The 21,102-nt window shown below is 46.2% G+C and overlaps 1 protein-coding gene across 1 annotated transcript in view; it reads right to left on the bottom strand.

Annotated features, from left to right (window-relative positions):
- Positions 1–4,266, bottom strand: part of NHERF1 (NHERF family PDZ scaffold protein 1) — a 52,428-nt gene extending 48,162 nt beyond the window's left edge. The window contains exon 1 of the mRNA XM_068262396.1: positions 3,944–4,266. Within this exon, the coding sequence (XP_068118497.1) occupies positions 3,944–4,222 (279 nt within the window). The 5' untranslated portion in view covers positions 4,223–4,266. The remainder of the gene's footprint in view (positions 1–3,943) is intronic.
- Between the last annotated feature and the right edge of the window lie 16,836 nt (positions 4,267–21,102).

Genomic DNA, 21,102 nt, shown 5'->3' with positions numbered 1-21,102 from the left:
CCCCAAGCAAGTATAAAACCTGACTTATTTGGTCTCATGTACACCAACATCACAGAGTCCTGACAGCTTACTCAGGGCAACCCTTCTGATCATATTCTATCCATGTACAACTCCACTAGCAGAACCAGAAAACCACTGCTGAAGTGGCACTCCACTAGAGAAATTCTAGTTTTAGCAGAACTGAAAATTCACCTGTAGGGAGACAGCCTGCCCCTGGTAAGAACTTCACTGCCCCCTTTTTACTTTACAGGTATCTTCCTGCATGACTGAGGTGAAGGGGTGTATCCATTGTGCCTTCAGGAAGTCTGACTGATCCCGGTCAGTGTGCCTATGGGGAAAAATGGAGATAGCAGCCTGGCCAATCAGAGCTGCTTCCCTTTAAAGCCCATTTCCACAAAGATTTCCTGAATGCATGCATGTTGCCCATCGCAAGGATGTCGCTGGGTAGATGCAAGTGGCAGTTATAATTGCATTTCACGCCTATCCTATAATCAGGAAAGGACTGTTCTGCAGAGTTTCTAGTGCTCTGCATTTTGTGGAAAAAAAGGTCTCAAAGTGAATTAATTGCACATCAGGATCATTTTCACCATTAGGCTCAACACCATACAATCTTGGTTGTTCCATCTTACCACTGTCATGTAGTATAAGAGCTTATCCAATCAATCATTCAAGGTATTTTCAATCTGTTGGCCCTTATACTACATAGATTTGGTAAATCTGTACAACCAAGATTGTATGGCGTGTTGAGCTTTACAGCAGTGGATATGAAGGAGGAACTGTAGTTAACCACTTGATGACCCAACCTTTAACCCCCCTTAAGGGCCAGTGCTGATTTCGCTGATCTGTGCTGGGTGGGCTCTACAGCCCCCAGCACAGATCAAACACCAGGCAGAGCGACCAGATCGCCCCCCATTTTTCCCCCACTAGAGGGATGATGTGCTTGGGGGGGGGGGGTCTGATCGCTCCTGCCTGCGTGTGGCTGGTGGGGGGGGGCACCCCAAAGCCCCCTCCACCACAGGATTCCCCCGCTCCTCCCTTCCCCGGAGATCAGAGGCTGCACAGGAACGGATCTGTCCTGTGCAGCCTCTAACAGGCTCCTGCCTGTCATGTGACAGCGATCCCCGGCCGCTGATTGGCCGGGGATCGCTGATCTGGTACAACGCTACTACTGTTAGCAGCGTTGTACAAATGTAAACAAAGCGGATTATTTCTGCTTGTGTTTACATTTAGCCTGCGAGCCGCGATCGGCGGCCCGCAGGCTATTCACGGAGCCCCCCCGCCGTGAATTGACAAAGCATCACTGGTGGTGACATTTTTAGTTCTGCCAGGTGATCTGTACAAAATGTTCTTTACTGACAGCTCTATGCACAACTGCTTGCTTGGCAGTTGGCGTTAAAAAAAAAAAAAAAAAAAAAAAAGGCATTTCCAACAAGGTTCACAGACAGCAAACCGTCAGGACCATGGGCATGCAGACTGTGAGGTTTGACCCCAATATCAAACACACAGAACCCCCCCCCCCCCCCCCCCCCCCTCAGACAAGGTAAAGATTTCCTGTGGGCAAGGGGGTATCAGCTACTAATTGGGATGAAGTTCAGTCCATGGTTAAAGGTCTTTTTTAAGAAGGTGAGAAGACACCTGCAAAGTAAAGAGGCTCAGGGAACAAATGACGCAGGCCTTTCTGGGGAATTTTAGTTCCCAGTTTATGCCCAACACCAAAATCAAGTCCATTCAGATGCTCAGAGGGGTTTATGGGTAAGCGGGTGGCGATCAAGCTTTGATGCCATTCCCCAGACAAGCAAAATGATCAGATGTATGTCACACTCAGTACAAATTACAACAGAAATCTATGCACATTTTCCCAATTCCCGGGAGACTGGATTACTCTGATCAAATCTGCCAGGAATCCATTGCACAACATGTCCGACAGATTTTCTGCCAGATCGATTATTTCTATCAAGATCAGGGAGGGAGCAGAGGTAGAACCACCACTTGTAGCGCTGTAACACTCACATTCCATGCTGAAATGATAACTGCATCATGAAGTGACCACCGATCTTCAGGGCTGTGGAGTCAGTACAAAAATCTGGATACAACTCCGGCTCGCAAGTTTAGGCATCCAACGCCAGGCACCCAAAATTGCTCCGACTCAACTCTTACAACCCTTGCAGGGCTATGGAGCGAGTACAAAAGTCATCCGACTCCCAACTCAGTTGATACAACAAATTCCGGATACCCAAAAATTGCTCCGATTTCACAGCCCTGATTTGAACAGGTTTCCTCCCACATAACTTTACCATAGAAATATACATAGACAGGGATTTGACAGCAATGCTGAATGTTAGAGAAAATCTCAATGCTATTTATATGCATAATAATCAGCCTCTCCCAAGACAAGCCCAGACATCCTGTCATTTTTTAGATAAAAACTATTGTTCTTGGAACTATTAATAAAGCTATAGCCTTGTTATCTCCTGCCTGAAACAGACAAGTCAACCAGATGCCTACAAAGAATGCTGAAAATGTCTAGTCAATACATAAAAAAAAAAAAAATTCACCAATCCAAGTCCATTCCAATAACACCTTCAGGCAGATGGCTCTCTCGCCATCCTCCCAGGCCACCTTTGATGCAGATAGCCAATCACGTTATTCGTTACATCGCACATACGAGCATCCCACCACAATTCCATCAGGAGCATATTGCACAGGATGCTTCCAGCAATGGGGTACACATGCAGCCAGACTGTGCATGCAGCAACTCAAGCCAACTGACCGACAAGCAGAGGATTGAGGCGCTCCATGAGGACGAGGGCGCCAACAGCCTGAAAGAAGTCCCAGGTACATCTATTTTTATTTCCTCTTCATCTTAGTTACAAGTTGCCCATTGACAATAAAGTAGCCATACAAAGAGCAATTTTGCAATAAGCAATAGACTACAGTGTGGCTTATCAAGCCAATCAAGTAGTGACCCACACAAGCAAAAACCAGGCCATGATTTACCTCACAGAAGCCTATGGGCACAAATGTTCTGGCACCTTAGATGGCACCCTCCATGAACCTACAAACCCCCACCAAACCACACCACAAGAGTGCTATCTGGCCCAGCTCTCCCCTACTTCCCTTGGCCGGTGTAGATAGCTACAGGTGCCCCTACGTATTAGGAAGCCAGAGGTACCCCTAGTACAAAGTTGCTAGAGGTGCCCCCAAATATTAGGTAGCTAGAGGTACCCCTGACTGAAGGGAGATCTTACTCAGTGGAATGCTGAGAGTCATGTGACTAAACTCATTTAAACTCATCAAGAATCTGCACAGAGAAGGAGAGGGAGCTGCCTTCCCATCATTAGGCACATGCCTACAGTGCCTTACGGTAAATCCAGCCCTGAGCAATACCCTATGCAATTCACCTTCACTAATCTGAATGATGTCTCAATTCTTTGTGAAACTCAGACAGTGGCCAATTACTTTACAATCAGCCAATCTATTCCTTTCCACTTAATCAACAATCACCCAGATAGTTAATTGTGAATCCCATAAACCAGAACACACTTGATTTGATAAAAATCATCAAATGGGTAAGTCAGTGAGGCCAACAATTCACTAGATGAGGAGATTAGCCATCTTATAGAAACGATTGACCAAGCACGTAAACAAAACAAAACAAAAAAAAAAGTTTAACTCGGCCAAGGCTTTCAAATGAAACATATCAAAACACATCAATAAAATCCAATCATTGGCGAAAACTATGTGCATTTGAGAAAGTTGAGAAATACATTTGACCATCTATCAAATACTGAGACTGAAACCCCCTACTAATGGGTCCATCCATCACTTTGCAGGGACCTCTCAGGTCACAGCTCCTCCCACAAGAGACCCATCCTAGCAGGCTCCACCCACAATAAACAGATCAGTTTTGGGTGGACAGTTCCCTTGCAGTGAGGGGAGCTACCTGTGGAACATCCTGCGCCGCCTCCTCGGGTTTCTCCACCTCCAGGACAAGCTGCTCGGTGGCCGCCCGGATCTTGCTGACCACCTGCTGGTGCCCGAGCTCCCGCACATCCTCTCCGCACACCCGCAGCAGCCGGTCCCCTGCTCTGAGCCCGGACTTGTCCGCCGGGGAGCCGGGCTCCACCAGCTTCACGAACTGGCCCTGCCGGCTCTTCTCGCTGTGCAGGTGGAAGCCATAGCCTGCGGAACCCTTCTCCAGCACGCACACCCGCTCCGCCATCCCTCACCCGCAACTCGCTGACCCCAGCTCCGCAGCATAGCGCCCTCTCTTATACCCGCCGCGGAGAGACGGACATCCCCATCAGCCAATCACAGTGCAGCCGGACGGCGCTCGGCGCTGCATTATTGGGTGCGGAGCGCTGAGGGCGGCGGCCAATGCAAATAAGACCAGTCCCGAGCCGCACCCACCCCCCGTTCTGAGGAGTTCTGCTGTTCGAGCGGCTCACGTGATTGGCACAGAGGCACGTGACCGTCCGGAGAAAGTTTTTTGGCAACTTTCACGGTGGCGACGTTATCTTTATCACCATCGTGTTTTGTTAATGACGGGCACACTCCGCTAGATGAAAGTAAATGGAAAGTGAACGCATCTTGCAGATGGGTAGCATACTGATCATCAGTGGGGAATGTATATACAGTAGATGGCAGGAGAGGTTACTGTCTATAAGCCGTACTTGCAGCAGGATAGAAATACTGAAGGGGTGGGATTCATTTTTTTTTTTTAGTGAGTTTTATTGAAAATATAATAGGGTGTGCTAAAAGTATTCTGCCATGCTTATTGCAAGTAATCTTTGCATGCCACTTGCTGCAGCCACCATTTTTCTCTAACCCTAATCTCTCCTGGATCCCTTCCCCTGCAGCCCATGCAGAGACAAGTACAGAAGAGGAGTGGTGGTGATGGTGCTGCTTCCAGTGGCAAAGCTAAGCAGCTGTGGGCCCCAATGCAAGTTTTACAATGGAGCCCTGCAAGCACTCTATACATAACAATTGATACGGCACCAAAACCTGCCAATGGCAACTACAGTGTCTGAGGTGCAAGAAGGGGATTGGAAACAGCTTGTTAATGATTACCACTATTCAAAGTATCTATAGAAGTGATTATTATGAGCACAGGACCAATAAAGAGCTAATACTGTAGTTGAGGGAGGGCCCCTGTGGCCCAAGCACCCCGATGCGGTCGCAACCCCTATTGCTACGCCCCTGGCTGCTTCCATAGTGGCAAACTGAATAATGTGACCAGGGCTGCTGTATGGGCATCCGCACATAGGGGCAAAAAGGGTCAGCCCCCGTCCCCGCTGCCTATCATGTAACAGGCAGCGTGTCAGCAGCCAGTGTCAGACCTCCGATCAGCCAGCGACCAGTGAGAAGTGGTGAGTGGGGGTCCCTGTCACTACCTAAAACTGGGGGGCAACTGTTACTACCTAAACAGTGGAGTCCCTGTCACTAAACATGGGGGATCCCTGTCACTACCTAAACTGGGGGCACCTGTCACCACCTAAAGAGGGGGGGTCCCTGTAACTAAACATGGGAGGTTCCTTTCTTTACCTAAACTTGGGTGGTCCCTGTCACTATCTAAACTGGGGGATTACTTACCCTACCATGGTCCTAGTCTAATGATTCACCATTGCTAAGTTCATGTAAATTTGGCTCCAGCCATCCCCACATCCTGCTCCATGGCCACGCCTGTTTTTCTGCAACACCATGAAGTCCAAAGAACACACCAGACAGGCCAGGGATAAAGTTATTAGGCTTAGGCTACAAAAAGATTTCCAAAGCCTTGAACATCCCACAGAGCACTGTTCAAGCGATCATTCAGAAATGGAAGTAGTATGGCACAACTGTAAACCTACCAAGACAAGGCCGTGTACCTAAACTCACAGGCCGAACAAGGAGAGCGCTGATCAGAAATTCAGTCAATAGGCCCATGGTGACTCTGGATGAGCTGCAGCAATCTACAGCTCAGGTGGGGGAATCTGTCCATAGGACAACTATTAGTCATGCACTGCACAAAGTTGGCCTTTATGGAAGAGTGGCAAGAAGAAAGGCATTGTTAACAGAAAAGCATAAGAAGCCCCGTTTGCAGTTTGCCACAAGCCGTGTGGGGGACACAGCAAACATGTGGAAGAAGGTGATCTGGTCAGATAAGACCAAAGTGGAACTTTTTGGCCAAAATGCAAAACGTATTTGTGGCGGAAAACTAACACTGCACATCACTCTGAACGCACCATCCCCACTGTCAAATATGGTGGTGGCAGCATCATGCTCGGGGTGTGCTTCTCTTCAGCAGGGACAGGGACGCTAGTCAGAGTTGATGGGAAGATGGATGGAGCCAAATACAGGGCAATCTTGGAAGAAAACCTCTTGGAGTCTGCAAAAGACTTAAGACTGGGGCGGAGGTTCACCTTCCAGCAGGACAACAACCATAAACATAAAGCCAGGAATGGAATGGTTTAAAACAAAACATATCCATGTGTTAGAATGGCCCAGTCAAAGTCCAGATCTAAATCCAATTGAGAATCTGTGGCAAGATCTGAAAACTGATGTTCACAAACGCTGTCCATCTAATCTGACTGAGCTGGAGCTGTTTTGCAAAGAAGAATGGGCAAGGATTTCAGTCTCTAGATGTGCAAAGCTGGTAGAGACATACCCTAAAAGACTGGCAGCTGTCATTGCAGCAAAAGGTGGTTCTACAAAATATTCACTCAGGGGGCCGAAAAATTATGCACACACCTCACTTTGCAGTTATTGATTTGTAAAAAATGTTTGGAATCATGTATGATTTTCGTTCCACTTCTCACGTGTACACCACTTTGTATTGGTGTGAGAAAACGCGGAGAAGCCGCCGCGTGTACTGGCGGCAGGGCGGCTGATTCCGCGTCCAGCGCGGCGGTTTCCGCGCAGCAACGCATGTCTGCGTCGGCTGGGATCTCTAGTGCACCTGGATGGAGAGCTACGCACGCACGTGCCAGAAGTCAGGACCTTTATGCCAGCAGGAGATGTGTCAGCTGATCAGGATGATCAGCTGATTCCTGCTGGACTCCTGATTGGCTGAGTGGCTCGGGCGGGGCGGCAGAGTCCTGCAACTATATTTACAGCTTGCTTGTCAGTTGCTGGTTGTCTGCCGTTGCGAACACTTACGTGGAAGCACTCAGACCTTAGTCAGATCCAACAGTGTGTTTGAACCAGGAGGACCTGGGAATTCACACTGAGCCAGATTACTTCTGTTTGTTATTGTGTTATTATTCTGTTATACCTCAGACTAGTTCCAGGGTGTCGAGACCACGGACCTCACACCCAAGACTAGGGACTTGTGTTACCATTCTGTTATACCTCAGACTAGTTCCAGGGTGTCGAGACCACGGACCTCACACCCAAGACTAGGGACTTATGTTATCATTCTGTTATACATCAGACTAGTTCCAGGGTGTCGAGACCACGGACCTCACACCCAAGACTAGGGACTTGTGTTATCATTCTGTTATACCTCAGACTAGTTCCAGGGTGTAGAGACCACGGACCTCACACCCAAGACTAGGGAACTTGTGTTATCATTCTGTTATACATCAGACTAGTTCCAGGGTGTCGAGACCACGGACCTCACACCCAGACTAGGCATTGTTTGATATCTGTTATGACTTATTGCTTTCCTGACTGTACCTCTGATCACTGATTCGGTACCTTGCATATCTGATATTCCGTTGCCAAACCCTGCTTGCCTTGGATACAGAATCAGCTTTCTGTCTTTGTACTTTGTCTGTCCGTGTGTTGCCGACCTGGCTTGCCTGACCTCGAGAGCTATCTCTCCCCTTAAGAGATAGTCTCCGGATCAGATAGTGGCATCCACCTTCTGGTGTCACTCACCCTCTGGTCCTTCCTACCTCCAGCCTGACTCCACCCCTTGGAGAGTCTCAGGCTGCTGGAAGGTTCCTGTACTCTCTAAAGCAGTATTGCCTATACTGCCTAAGATCATCTGCTCATCATGTGTGTTTCTCAAAGTATTACTGTTACACCAAACACTCTTATATACATAGGTGTCCAGAGGTTAGTATTATATCTGTATTATTGGCGATTCTGCAGATCATCCATAATCCGGTAAATATCTGCATTCTTGGTGATACTGCAGATCACCAATAATCAGATTCTCTCTGCGTGCTGACACCGATCGTTACAATTGGTCTGTCACGTGAAATTCCAATAAAATTGATTCATGTTTGTGGCAGTAATGTGACAAAATGTGGAAAACTTCAAGGGGGCCGAATACTTTTGCAAGCGACTGTACGTTCACTCTGTTGCCAATACTCTACAGGTGGCCCAGGGACCACTGTTCACTTGGGGGAGGAACTGGGAAGTTTGCTAATGCTATTAAGGTGGGTTCAGGAACTAAGAGGGGCACATTTTTTGTTAGGGGAGGAGGTGTGAAATTTTTGCCTAGGGCTCCACTGTCGCTAGACCTGGCCCTGTCTGGGTTTCATCCGTCTTCTGCTGCAGCTGCCCACTCTCACACAGCCGCTGTGCAGATTATGCAGAACATGTCCTGTGCTGCAAATTCTGGTGGATTCTGTTAGTAGGTAAACATGTTACTCCCGGCCCGTGCAGGCACCCCGCCTTTGGCAGACCTTATTATTTGTCCATCTCCCACAGCACATACTTGGGCCTCTTTCCCTCTACATGCAGTTTGAGCCAATCATCGAAAAGCATGCAGTTTGCCGATTGCAAGGACATTGATGCGGTAATAGTAAACCATGGTGAAACATTGCCACTAGTTCTCTGTGAATGCTGAATTCTTGGTGTGATGCGGTTCAGCCCAGAGTTGCTAAGTCATCCCTTTAAAGGGAATCTGTAACTTTCATTAAAATAAAAATTAGGTTCCTGCTCTGTACAGCGGACCTGATCGGGCTCAGCTATTTCCGCCAGAGCCCTAGGGGAAAGCCACTACTGCATCTGCCCGCACCAGAGACAAGCGGGCTTTTGGGGATCCCACCGCTGGACCAACTCTGCTGAGGAGTACAGGGGAAACCTCTTTAGGATCCAGAGGCTTCTCCCTCCTGTGGAAATACCCCCCAGGGGCACTTTTTTTGCTTTAGGTACACTTCGAATACTGACATTTCTAAGTTATGAAGGTTCTGGGGCTAACTAACTAACATCTAACTAGCCACAAGACCTTATAATTATGTGTGTAAATCTAGCCATACGCTGGTCAATGTAACCAAAAGATAGATCCCTCTGAGATCATAATCTGAGCAGAGAGGGATCTATCGGATCGGATCCATCCACACACTGCACATTCATTTATTAATAGACTTCAGAATGAAATCTATCAATGCAATGCAATTATATGGCTGCCGATCTACCTCCACTCCTGACTCAAATTATCTTCCATCTAATACAATTGTTCAATTCAATCTATTTTGATTGAAAATCGATCTGATGGTCAATTGGGCATCAATTTCTACCATGTTTGGCTGTAAATTGACTGGAAAATGTTGTTTTGTATGGACAGCTTCTCGAGGTACGTATCTCTCCCCGCTGCCCCCCGGGATACTTACCTTGGGACTAGGAAGCCTCTGGATCCTGATAAGGCTTCACTGGCTACATGCTTATTGCAGGGGTGTGACTCAAATGCAACTAAGGCCTACAGTGTGCATAACAGCCAGGCAAATGGCATTGTTTAAAAGGTATGGCAGCATCCAAATTCCTCTCACTTCAGGTTCTCTTTAACACAGCTGATCAATTCTCAACTTAGTCAGGAGAGTACTTTGCAGTGTGAACAGCATGATGATACTGAGCCATAGAGCCTGTCATTAACTACATCAGATGGGCTGCTTAAAGGACTCCCCAGGCGAACAGCGAAAGCTATCTTCACTTACCTTCTTCCCGGCCCTAGAAGTCATTTGAGTCCCTCTCCGCAGCTCTGGTCCTCCTCGCTATCCCACTGGCCGCATGTAAGGATCGCCGACCAATTGATGGATCGGCGCTTCTGTGCATGAGAGCACGCTTGCACATTACCGATGATGTGGGCACATTTGCACATGGGTGCTTGCATGCACAGAAGCGCCGACCTGCGGATGGCACCGAGGAGGACCGGAACTGCAGCGAGGGACCCAAATGACTTCTAGCTGTTGGCAGAAGCCCCAGATATGTAAAGATAAATTTCGCTGTTCGCCTCGGGAGTCCTTTAAAGAGAAACCGTAACCAAGGATTGAACTTTATCCCAATCAGCAGCTGATACCTCCTTTCCCATTAGAAGTCTTTACCTTTTCTCAAACGGATCATCAAGGGGCTCTGTATGGCTGATATTGTGGTGAAACCCCTACCACAGTGTGATGTCAGGACTATGGTGCTGACATCACACCGTGAGAGTCTTGTTGCATTGTGGGAAATAACAGCTGTTTCCAACTGCCCAAAAAGCAAGCAGCAGCTACTTCCACTGACATCACCTGCCAGCAGTAAAAATGTCACCATGTGATAAATGTCAGAATGTAAATCGGGGAAAGGAAAGATTTTACAATGGGCAATGACTGACTAAATCATTTATACATAATTATTGTAAAAAATTAAGCAGTTTTGTTCATTACGTTATTTTCACTGGAGTTCCTTTTTTAGATTTATGGATAACATCTCACAAACCGGAATATTTAGCTGCGGCAGCCTCTTCTCCCATAAAAGAGGCAACAGTTGTGTAATCTGCTCGCTCAGCTGCCTGTTCTCTGGATCTCCTTCTTTCCTACCCGAGAGAGGAGGGTGGTGGAATATTTCAGTTTTCGAATGCAAATTTACAGAACTCCATGGGAGGACAAAGAGCTGTCTCATCACTTAGAAGCTATGTGACAGCGAGGGGAACAGAAGGGCTGGTGTTTATATTACTGCGTAATTAGTGGAATCAGCGCTGGGACTTTGCTCCCCGGATTAATGAGCAGCTTAAAGTATCCATGGAATGCTGGGAGGAACATACACACCGTGCAGACAGCGGCAGAAGGCCGATAACGTTAGCCAATGAATGACCTAGATAATTTTACACTACTTCAATAACCCTCTGCATTTTTCATGCTTCAATAGGGTTAAAGGATAACTGGACTCTTCATAGTTCAGTTCACAGGATAGATTTAAAGGAGAACTCCATCACCAAGTGTCGTTGGATCAGGTGCTGGGCCGCTTAAGGGGCACTGAGGAAAACTTAAGTGGGGGCCCCCATACCCCTTACCACCAATAGTTCCCCCCATGATAGTGTCCCCCTCCCCCACTGATAGACACTACCCCACTGCCCCCCCAGAGCTGCTGCACATTAGCTGCATACTCACCTTTCCCGGCGGGTGGCACCATCCATGCAGTCTGGTAGGGTCCAGCAGTGCAGGGGCCACTGCAGAGGTCCGGATGCCTTAGGCAATTGCCCCCTTCGCCTGTATGATCGATCAGGTGTCCAGCACGTTACATTTGTAATTCATACCTTTTTAATTCATGACCAGCATTTGAGATCCAAGCTTTACACCAGCAAGTGCAATTCAAGGTGCCGGATGCAGTGATGTAAACCACGCCGCCACTGGACTCTAGAGCCGTGAAGACATGTTTTCTGGAGTGAGAAATCGCTCCACTTTATCTGGCAATCCGATGGACGAGGCTATGTTTGGCAGAGTCCATGAGAACTGGACTTGCCTGGCTGCATTGTATGGGTGATTATGGTGTGAGGTCTTTTATCTGGGTTTGGCCCCTTAAAGAGAACCCGAGGTGGGATTGCATTATGTTAGTGGGGCACAGAGGCTGGTTGTGCACACTAACACCAGCCTCTGTTGCCCCATGGTGTGCCTCCATGTCCCCCCTGCGCGCCACTATACCCCCGTCCGTGAGGAGTAAAAACGGATACTGATGTAGGTAGAGGGAAGCCTCTGGACAGTCAGGGCTTCCCGTGTCCTCCTCGCACCCAAGGTTGCCGAATATGTTCTTTTGGCCAAGCTCAAGGCCGGATTTATACTTTTTCTGCCCCAGGCCAACTTTCTTGCAGCCTCCCTTCCGTGTGCAGCCCCTTCCTATTCCTTGTGCAGCCCCCTCTTCCATGTCTAACATTCATGCACAGCAGCCTCCTTCAGTTCTATACAGATCCCTTGGGCAGCAGCTCCCTATTTCCATGTGTTGCTCCTTATTTGCAACCTTTGTATTCCATTTGCAGCCTCTTCTTCCATATGCAGCAATCTCTCTTGCATGTCCAGCCGCCTTTTGGCCTTCTGTCACCCAAGGCCTGGGCCTTAGGGGCCTTTCCAGAAATCTGTCCCTGGCCACGCTCCCCTTCTTGCATGAGCATGGCTGTAGTGCACCTGCGTGAGTATGGCTGTGTCTACTCATAAAGCAGAAGGTAAAGGCGAGGAGGACAGAAGCCTCTGGAGGAGCCAGAGACTTACTTCTTCATAATTACCTTTTTTTTTTTCCTCTAAGATTTCACCTTGGTTCTCTTAAAGAGGAACGTCAGCCTAAACAACCATACCGTCATTAAGGTACATTAGTTATGTTAATTAAAATAGATAGGTAATATAATCTCTTACCCACCCTGTTTTAAAAGAGCAGGCAAATGTTTGTGAGTTCATGGGGGGGCAGCCATCTTTTTGGTTGAAAGGAGGTGACAGAGAGCATGAGACACAGTTCCAACTGTCCTGTGTCCTGATCACTCCTCCCAGCTGTGCAAAATTAGCCTTCAAATCTCAAATTCAAAATAACAAATTTGCACCAGAACAGCAGAAGGAGAACAACAACATCAGAAATCCCATCATGATTTGCACAGCATCAGGGGAAAAATGCCTGGTCAGTTTTCTTCTGTGCAGCTAAAAATGAGGCTTGGGTAAGAAAAACAAAGTTCTGATGCCGTGAAACTGTTAAAGAAACACCAAGCCTTTTCAGTGCTGCTGAGTAGATTTTTAGTCTGGAGGTTCACTTTAAAGTCCCTTACTCACACTAGATGGAGATCAGCCGAACAGCCGATAGCGACCACCTCTGTTGAGAATCTATCATGTATACAGCGGCCCCTGATGCTCCCAAATTAATGAATACATTTCCATTAATATAGATGGGATAATAAGTATTAGCACAAATTCCACCTTGCATTGAATGAAATGCCTTCTATTCTACCATAGCGTCCCACAACACAAAAATGTTACTACTTTTCTCCGCCTCATGTTTACTTCTTTGCCCATGCTAATGTACAATATTTTTGTTAGTCAAAAAAAGCAAACGTACTCAAGAAAGCCAATTAATTTTACCAAAATTTGGAATCTGCTCAGAATTTGGTTCAGAAGCCTAGAACAAAATAAATCATTGGAAATTGTCAATTTTGCCCATCCCAACTCATGGGTTTTGCACAAACCCAAGAATAAAAACTGCGTTGACAAACAGGTCATCTATGTAAAAAGTAAACATCATTTAAGTAAGTTTATTATCCTGCAAAAAGCTTATTTAAATCTTTTGCCTGGACTCCTGCTTCATGAATGAGGAAGAGCATTGCAAACATAGAAGTGAAAATGTAAGTGAAATTGTAAAGGAGAAGTTTGATAAAAAATAACAGTGAATGGAAGAGGAAGAAGAACAGTCACATTAGCAGGACTAGGGTGGGAATCGGATGAGGGCAAGTGACTGGGGTCAGGAATGCTGTTTGTAAACTTCCTGTGCCCTGGCTGCAGATGAGGGGACTGGTGACATTCCTGCCTTAGCACGCTCTGTGTAGGTTTGATGAGCAAATTAGCAGCCTGCCTCTGAATTGCAGAAGATGATCTAAAGTTCTTTTGATGACCTTATTGATAGGGCACTGCAGTAATCCAGGCGGGGAGATACAAATGAAATAATTAGTTTAGCTAGGTGGACTATAGGCACAGGCCGCACTTGTGCCTGTGCTCATTAATGGCCAGGATCGCGCCCATGAGAACATATTCCACAAGGCTTGTCAAATATGTTCAGAGGGTCCCAGTGTTGGGAAGGTGGGGTTGAGGAAGATGGGGAAGCCTCTGGACTACCCAGAGGATAGGAGGAAATATTATGACGGGGGAGGGAGGAGGCAGCACAAGACCACCACAGAACATTATAAGAGAGGGAGGAGTTAGCACTAGATCACCAGGAATTATTATAAGGGAGGCTCCACTAGACCACCAGGGATTATTATAAGGGAGGGAGGAGGCGGCACTAGACCACCAGGGAATATTACAAGGAAGGGAGGCGGCGGCACTAGACCACCAGGGATTATTATAAGGGAGGGAAGAGTCAGCACTAAACCACCAGGGATTATTATAAGGGAGGGGGGAGGCGACACTAGACCACCATGGATTATTATAAGGGAGGGAAGAGGCGGCACTAAACCACCAGGGATTATTATAAGGGAGGGAAGAGTCAGCACTAGACCACCAGGGATTATTATAAGGGAGGGGGGAGGCGACACTAGACCACCATGGATTATTATAAGGGAGGGAAGAGGCGGCACTAGACCACCAGGGATTATTATAAGGGAGGGAAGAGTCAGCACTAGACCACCATGGATTATTATAAGGGAGGGAAGAGTCAGCACTAGACCACCAGGGATTATTATAAGGGAGGGAAGAGTCAGCACTAAACCACCAGGGATTATTATAAGGGAGGGAGGCGGCGGCACTAGACCACCAGGGATTATTATAAGGGAGAAAGGAGGCGAATAATGTATAATTGGAAGAGTAATAGTATTCATTTAATACTACAACAGGGGCAAACCCAGGATTTTCAAGGGGGGGTTTCCTGAAAGGTCTCCCTCAGCCACGCACAATACAGTATAATAATATGGTAGGACATCATGCTGGGTACACATAATGCAATTACCCGTCCAACTAACATGATCTGACAATTATTTCCTAAATGTCCAATTTGCTCCCAATCGACAACGGGATTGATCAGGAGCAGTTTGGATACAGATAATAATGAGGACAGCCGACATTGGTAATAAAGGGGAAAGTGAAGCATTCACACAGCAGGGGCACAGGGCTTTGCTTATACCTGACTCTGTTAAGTTTCCCAGAGCTGCTCCATGCTCTATACACACACTGCTGCTCCATGCTCTGTACACACGCTGCTGCTCCATGCTCTGTGCACACACTGCTGCTCCATGCTCTGTAAACATGGTGCTGCTCCATGCTCTGTACACACGCTGCTGCTCCATGCTCTGTACAAACTCTGCTGCTCCATGCTCTGTACACACACTGCTGCTCCATGCTCTGTGCACACGCTGCTGCTCCATGCTCTGTGCACACGCTGCTGCTCCATGCTCTGTGCACACGCTGCTGCTCCATGCTCTGTAAACACGCTGCTGCTCCATGCTCTGTGCACACACTGCTGCTCCATGCTCTGTGCACACGCTGCTGCTCCATGCTCTGTAAACACGCTGCTGCTCCATGCTCTGTGCACACACTGCTGCTCCATGCTCTGTAAACACGCTGCTGCTCCATGCTCTATACACATGTGGCTACTCCTTGCTCTGTACACACTCTGCTGCTCCACACTCTGCCGCTCCACTGCACCAGCACTGGTCTGAGGGGGGATTCTGGGCAGCTGTAATCCCCCCTGCGTTTGCCTATGTACAAACCAGGGTTACCAATTAGGCAACCACTGTCAAAGCAGGTGGGGAGATTGTCCTGATCCCACTCAGGATTAAAAAGTCGCTCTCTGTAGTAGAAGGAGGAAGGGTACAACCCTCCACCAAGGGTGGACTTGATGTAGATAATAGGACAACAGAGGCGCCAACAGGATAAAAAACACTAAAAGAACTTAAAAACCCATCTTGGTAATAGAGGAGGTAGTGGTGGACTTACCTTCTCCAAGCAGAACATACGACTGTGGATTTTCAGTCAAAACAATTTTATTGGATACTCCAAATAAAGTGCAACGCGTTTCACGTTGTACAGACCCGCTTCATTAGGCAATAACAGATAGGAGTAAACAGCATCTGCCAGTATCATCAACACAGAGGCGCTCAGTGTTGATGATACTGGCAGATGCTGTTTACTCCTATCTGTTATTGCCTGGTGAGGCGGGTCTGTACCCCGTGAAACGCGTTGCACTTTATTTGGAGTATCCAATAAAATAGTTTTGACTGAAAATCCAGTCGTATGTTCTGCTTGGAGGAGGTAAGTCCACCACTACCTCCTCTAATACCAAGATGGGTTTTTAAGTTATTTTAGTGTTTTTTATCCTGTTGGCGCCAGGGTTGCTCTCAGAATTCGCAAATTCAAATTTACCCGTAGTATTTTTTGATGAATCCAGAAGTTGAATTCGAAGATCGATACCGATCACGAATTTGAATTCGATTGTATCAGAATTTCACTCTCGAATTCATGATTACGAATTCGGATTCAGCTACCGTCGTCCAAAACACGCCGACTTTAAGGGTTAAAAGCAAAGCCCCCTTAAATGCCAGAATCACCAAATTTGCAGGTTATGTTAAGAAGAAAAGTGGGAGCAAGGGGAATTTTTTTTTTTAAAAAAAAGACCTCATACTTTTTGAGAAAATCGATTTTAAAGTTCAAAGAAAAAAACGAAATCCACAGTGTATGGCTTTCACCAATGGGAGAAATATTTGCAGACGTGCTTTGACTCCACAGATCCGTGCACATCAGATCCCTCAATAGATGAACGTCCAAACTGAGTCAGCACCATCTTCTGTATAAATAAGCTCTTTTATTAATTTAAAAGCATAATGGCAAGCATATCCAGCTGGATATGCTTGCCATTATGATTTTAAATTAATAAAAGAGCTTATTTATACAAAAGAAAAAAACAATACATTTAAATGCCGGTCAATGACAGATCGTGAATCTGTACAAGTAATCCTGCGCTCACATGTATCTCCTCCACTCCGTGGTAGTATTATATATAAAAGAAAGAGAAAAACACAAAACATAGCATAATACTGTTTCAATGATCTATATCTTTTATACAGTCCCCAATGCCTTGCATGCACTCCTAATTCCACCAGCGGTCAATTATCATAGGCCTCCACCGTGTGACACCATCTGCCGCACCACAACCAACCGAAAGGACCCTGTGCAGTAAGTACTCAGTCAACCCTGGCAGAACGTGGTACAAACAGGCACCTCCGCAGTGATTACTCCACTCATAGGGTCTCACAGGTCCTCACCCTCCACTGTGGCTGCCCAAGCACAGACAGCAGTAAAAGCACAGACCCACGAGCTCGAGCCACCTCCTCCTGTGTGTCGGTTATTAACCACCACCACTAGCCTCTCACCTTTCAGGCCGCTGTCCAAATTATAAGACAGCAACCACACTTTAGGTTTTTATCCCCGGCACTCTCCTCAGCGTTTCTTCAGCGGTATAAAAAATCTCCCAGAATAAAATCCATCCAACCTAATGATGTGAGGACAGCTGGGGCATGAGGCTGGCTTCTGCTGCTGGTCCTGGTGGAGGAAGCAAAGGATGGCTTCTGCTGCTGGTCCTCCTCCAAGTAGACACACAACCACATATGTGGTCAGTAGAAGCACCAGGCACATGTGAAGAATCCAGAAGTTGAATTCGAAGATCGATACCGATCACGAATTTGAATTCGATTGTATCAGAATTTCACTCTCGAATTCATGATTACGAATTCGGATTCAGCTACCGTCGTCCAAAACACGCCGACTTTAAGGGTTAAAAGCAAAGCCCCCTTAAATGCCAGAATCACCAAATTTGCAGGTTATGTTAAGAAGAAAAGTGGGAGCAAGGGGAATTTTTTTTTTTTAAAAAAGACCTCATACTTTTTGAGAAAATCGATTTTAAAGTTCAAAGAAAAAAACGAAATCCACAGTGTATGGCTTTCACCAATGGGAGAAATATTTGCAGACGTGCTTTGACTCCACAGATCCGTGCACATCAGATCCCTCAATAGATGAACGTCCAAACTGAGTCAGCACCATCTTCTGTATAAATAAGCTCTTTTATTAATTTAAAAGCATAATGGCAAGCATATCCAGCTGGATATGCTTGCCATTATGATTTTAAATTAATAAAAGAGCTTATTTATACAAAAGAAAAAAACAATACATTTAAATGCCGGTCAATGACAGATCGTGGGAAAACCAGGATTACGACCTGGTAATTCTATTTTTGACAACCCTCCAGGACAGTGACATTGAGATTTGGGCTCCGCCCCCCAGAAACAGGAAACACCCAGCGTGAGCTCTATAAATCTGTTCCCAGGTATCCACACCTCAGTTGTGCACAAGACCTGAACCTAGTCATACTGGATACCCTAATACTTCTTACCCACATCAAAATACATGATGCTTAACGGGTGGGAACTAAGGACTGTCCTGGAGGGTTGTCAAAAATAGAATTACCAGGTCGTAATCCTGGTTTTTTCGTCCAACCCTCCAGGACAGTGACATTGAGATGATAAACAAGGAATCACCCACCTTAGGGCGGGACCACAGCCTGTAGAACTTTCCTCCCGAAGGACTGTTCTCCTGCTGTCATCAGATCTAGACGGTAATGTCTGACGAACGTGTTGACACTCCTCCATGTTGCTGCCCGGCAGATCTCTGATGCCGATGCCCCAGCTCTATAGGCCCAGGAGGTTGCCATAGCTCTAGTAGAGTGTGCTGTGATCTCTTTAGGTGACTCCAACTGCCTCAATTTGTAAGCTTCCTCAATACAAACCTTGAGCCATCTTGCTATCGAAGCTTTGGTCATTTTTTCTCCCACTTTATTTCCAGTGAAATTAACAAATAACCTGTCTGTTTTCCTGAGTTGCTTCACTCTTTTTAAGTATATTAGTAAGCACCTCCTTACATCCAGCTTGTGCCACTGCTTCTCTTTTGGATGAACTGCTTTATTGCAGAAGGTAGGCAATATTATCTCTTGCCCCCTATTAGACACTGATGATACTTTAGGTAAAAAATCAGTTACCGTCTTCAATATCACTCGGTCTTCAAATATAGAACAGAATTGTTCATCACTGCTTAGTGCCTCTAATTCGCTTACTCTTTTTGCAGAGGTAATCGCTACTAAGAATATGGTTTTAATTGTAAGATTCCTTAACGAAATTTCTTCTAGAGGTTCGAATGGCTCTTCCATAAGTACATTGAGAACTAAAGATAGGTCCCACCTAGGACATGATTTCTTAACTATTGGCCTTGATCTTTCTACCGATTTCATAAATCTGATCACCAGGGGATCTAAGGCTAATTTCTTATCAACGAAAACAGAAATTGCTGCTACTTGTACCTTAATTGTACTTAAGGCCAAACCCCTCTCAATTCCATCTTGCAGGAACTCAAGAATTGTCGGTAATTTATTGTCTTTAACTTTATTTCTCTTTTTCCAGTCTAAAAAAGTCTTCCAATACTTAGAATAGATCGATCTGGTTACTTTCTTTCTGCTATTCAGAACCGTCTTGATCACTCTGTCTGACAGGCCCTTGGACTTCAGAACATCCCTTTCAGAAACCACTCTTTTAGATGCAGATTTGGAACATGTACCCATCTGTGTTCCTCTTGATCTAAAAGTAATTCCTCCTGAGGGAGGAGTAAAGGATCTTTTTTCAGCATTTTTAGTAACAACGGGTACCATGATCGTTTTGGCCAATCTGGTGCTATTAATATCAGAGTCATTCTGGACAGTTTCAACTTCTGTAATACAAGAGGAATCAAGGGGATTGGTGGAAAGGCATATGCTTTGCTGAAGATCCAATCTTGGGCCAACGCATCTATTGCACATGCTCCCTTCGGATCTGGAGAGAAAAACCTTCTGCACTGAGAGTTCGTCTGATTGGCAAAAAGGTCTATTTCGGGCCACCCCCATCTGGCCGTTATCATTCTGAATACTTCCGGGTTGAGCCTCAGCTCGGAATTTGACAGTCTTTGTCTGCTTAGAAGGTCGGCCATTCGATTTAATGTCCCTTTCAGATGGACTGCTGTTAATGATAGCAGATTCAGCTCTGCCCAATCTAAGATCTTCAGTGACACTTCTAGGAGTTTTCTGGACCTTGTCCCTCCTTGTTTGTTCAGATAGGCTACTACTGTTATGTTGTCTGAACGAACCTGAAGATGATGCCCCTTTAAACACTCTGATGCTTGTAATAGGGCCATATGAACTGCCTTCATTTCTCTGAAGTTGGATGACTCTCCCCTTACTGGGTCTGTCCATGACCCTTGCAGGTATAGTCCGTCCACATGGGCTCCCCAACCCATCAAACTTGCGTCTGTTGTTATAATCTTTGTTGGAGGAGACCGCCATAGTCTTCCTAACTGAAGATTTTTTATATCCATCCACCAAGGCAGTGATTCCTCTACCCAGGTTGGTATTGATAACACGCTTTCTAAATCGCCCTGATTTCTGTTCCAGTTTTCCAGTAGCCAGTTCTGGAGAACTCTTACGTGAGCCATTGCCCAATCTACTGCTGGTGCTGTTGAGGTTAGAAGACCCACTATACTCATGCACTGCCGTACTGAGATGGTGTCTGCCTCTAGAAGGCTGACTATTGTCGACTGCACTTTTGTCACCTTGTCCTCTGGCAAGAACAGTCTTTGAAGGGGTGAATTTATTATGAACCCCAAAAATTTGATCACCTGGGATGGATCCAGATGTGACTTTTGGTAATTTACTAACCAACCCAGGGTTTCTAACTGACCTAACACCCTCTTCAGATCTCTTTGAAGCAGTACCGCATTGTCTGCTAGAACTAATAGGTCGTCCAGATAAGGGATTATTATAATGTTCTGGAGATGAAGATTTCCTACCACCTCTGCCATTACTTTCGTAAACACTCTTGGTGCTGAAGATATTCCGAAAGGAAGGCACGAGAATTGATAATGCAGCACTCCACCGTCTCCTTGTACACTGAATCTTAGGTACTTTTGAGACTCCCTTCTGATTGGGATGTGCCAATAAGCGTCTGTCAGATCTATGTTCACCATAAACACGTCTGCATTCAGTAAGTTCCTCATCGTATACACAGTTTCCATTCTGAACTTTTCGTATACAATAAAGGGGTTTAGTGGTTTTAAGTTCAGAATCATTCTGAATTTTCCGGTTGGCTTTTTGATCAGAAAAATTCGAGAATAGAACCCTCGGTTTCTTTCCTGAGGTGGTACCTCTTTTATGACATTTCTGTCC

This window comes from Hyperolius riggenbachi, chromosome 12 (genome assembly GCF_040937935.1).
Source record: "Hyperolius riggenbachi isolate aHypRig1 chromosome 12, aHypRig1.pri, whole genome shotgun sequence".
NCBI classification, from domain to species: Eukaryota; Metazoa; Chordata; class Amphibia; order Anura; family Hyperoliidae; genus Hyperolius; species Hyperolius riggenbachi.
Note: the sequence above shows the minus strand (reverse complement) of the source record. Positions and strands in the feature narration are given on the sequence as shown.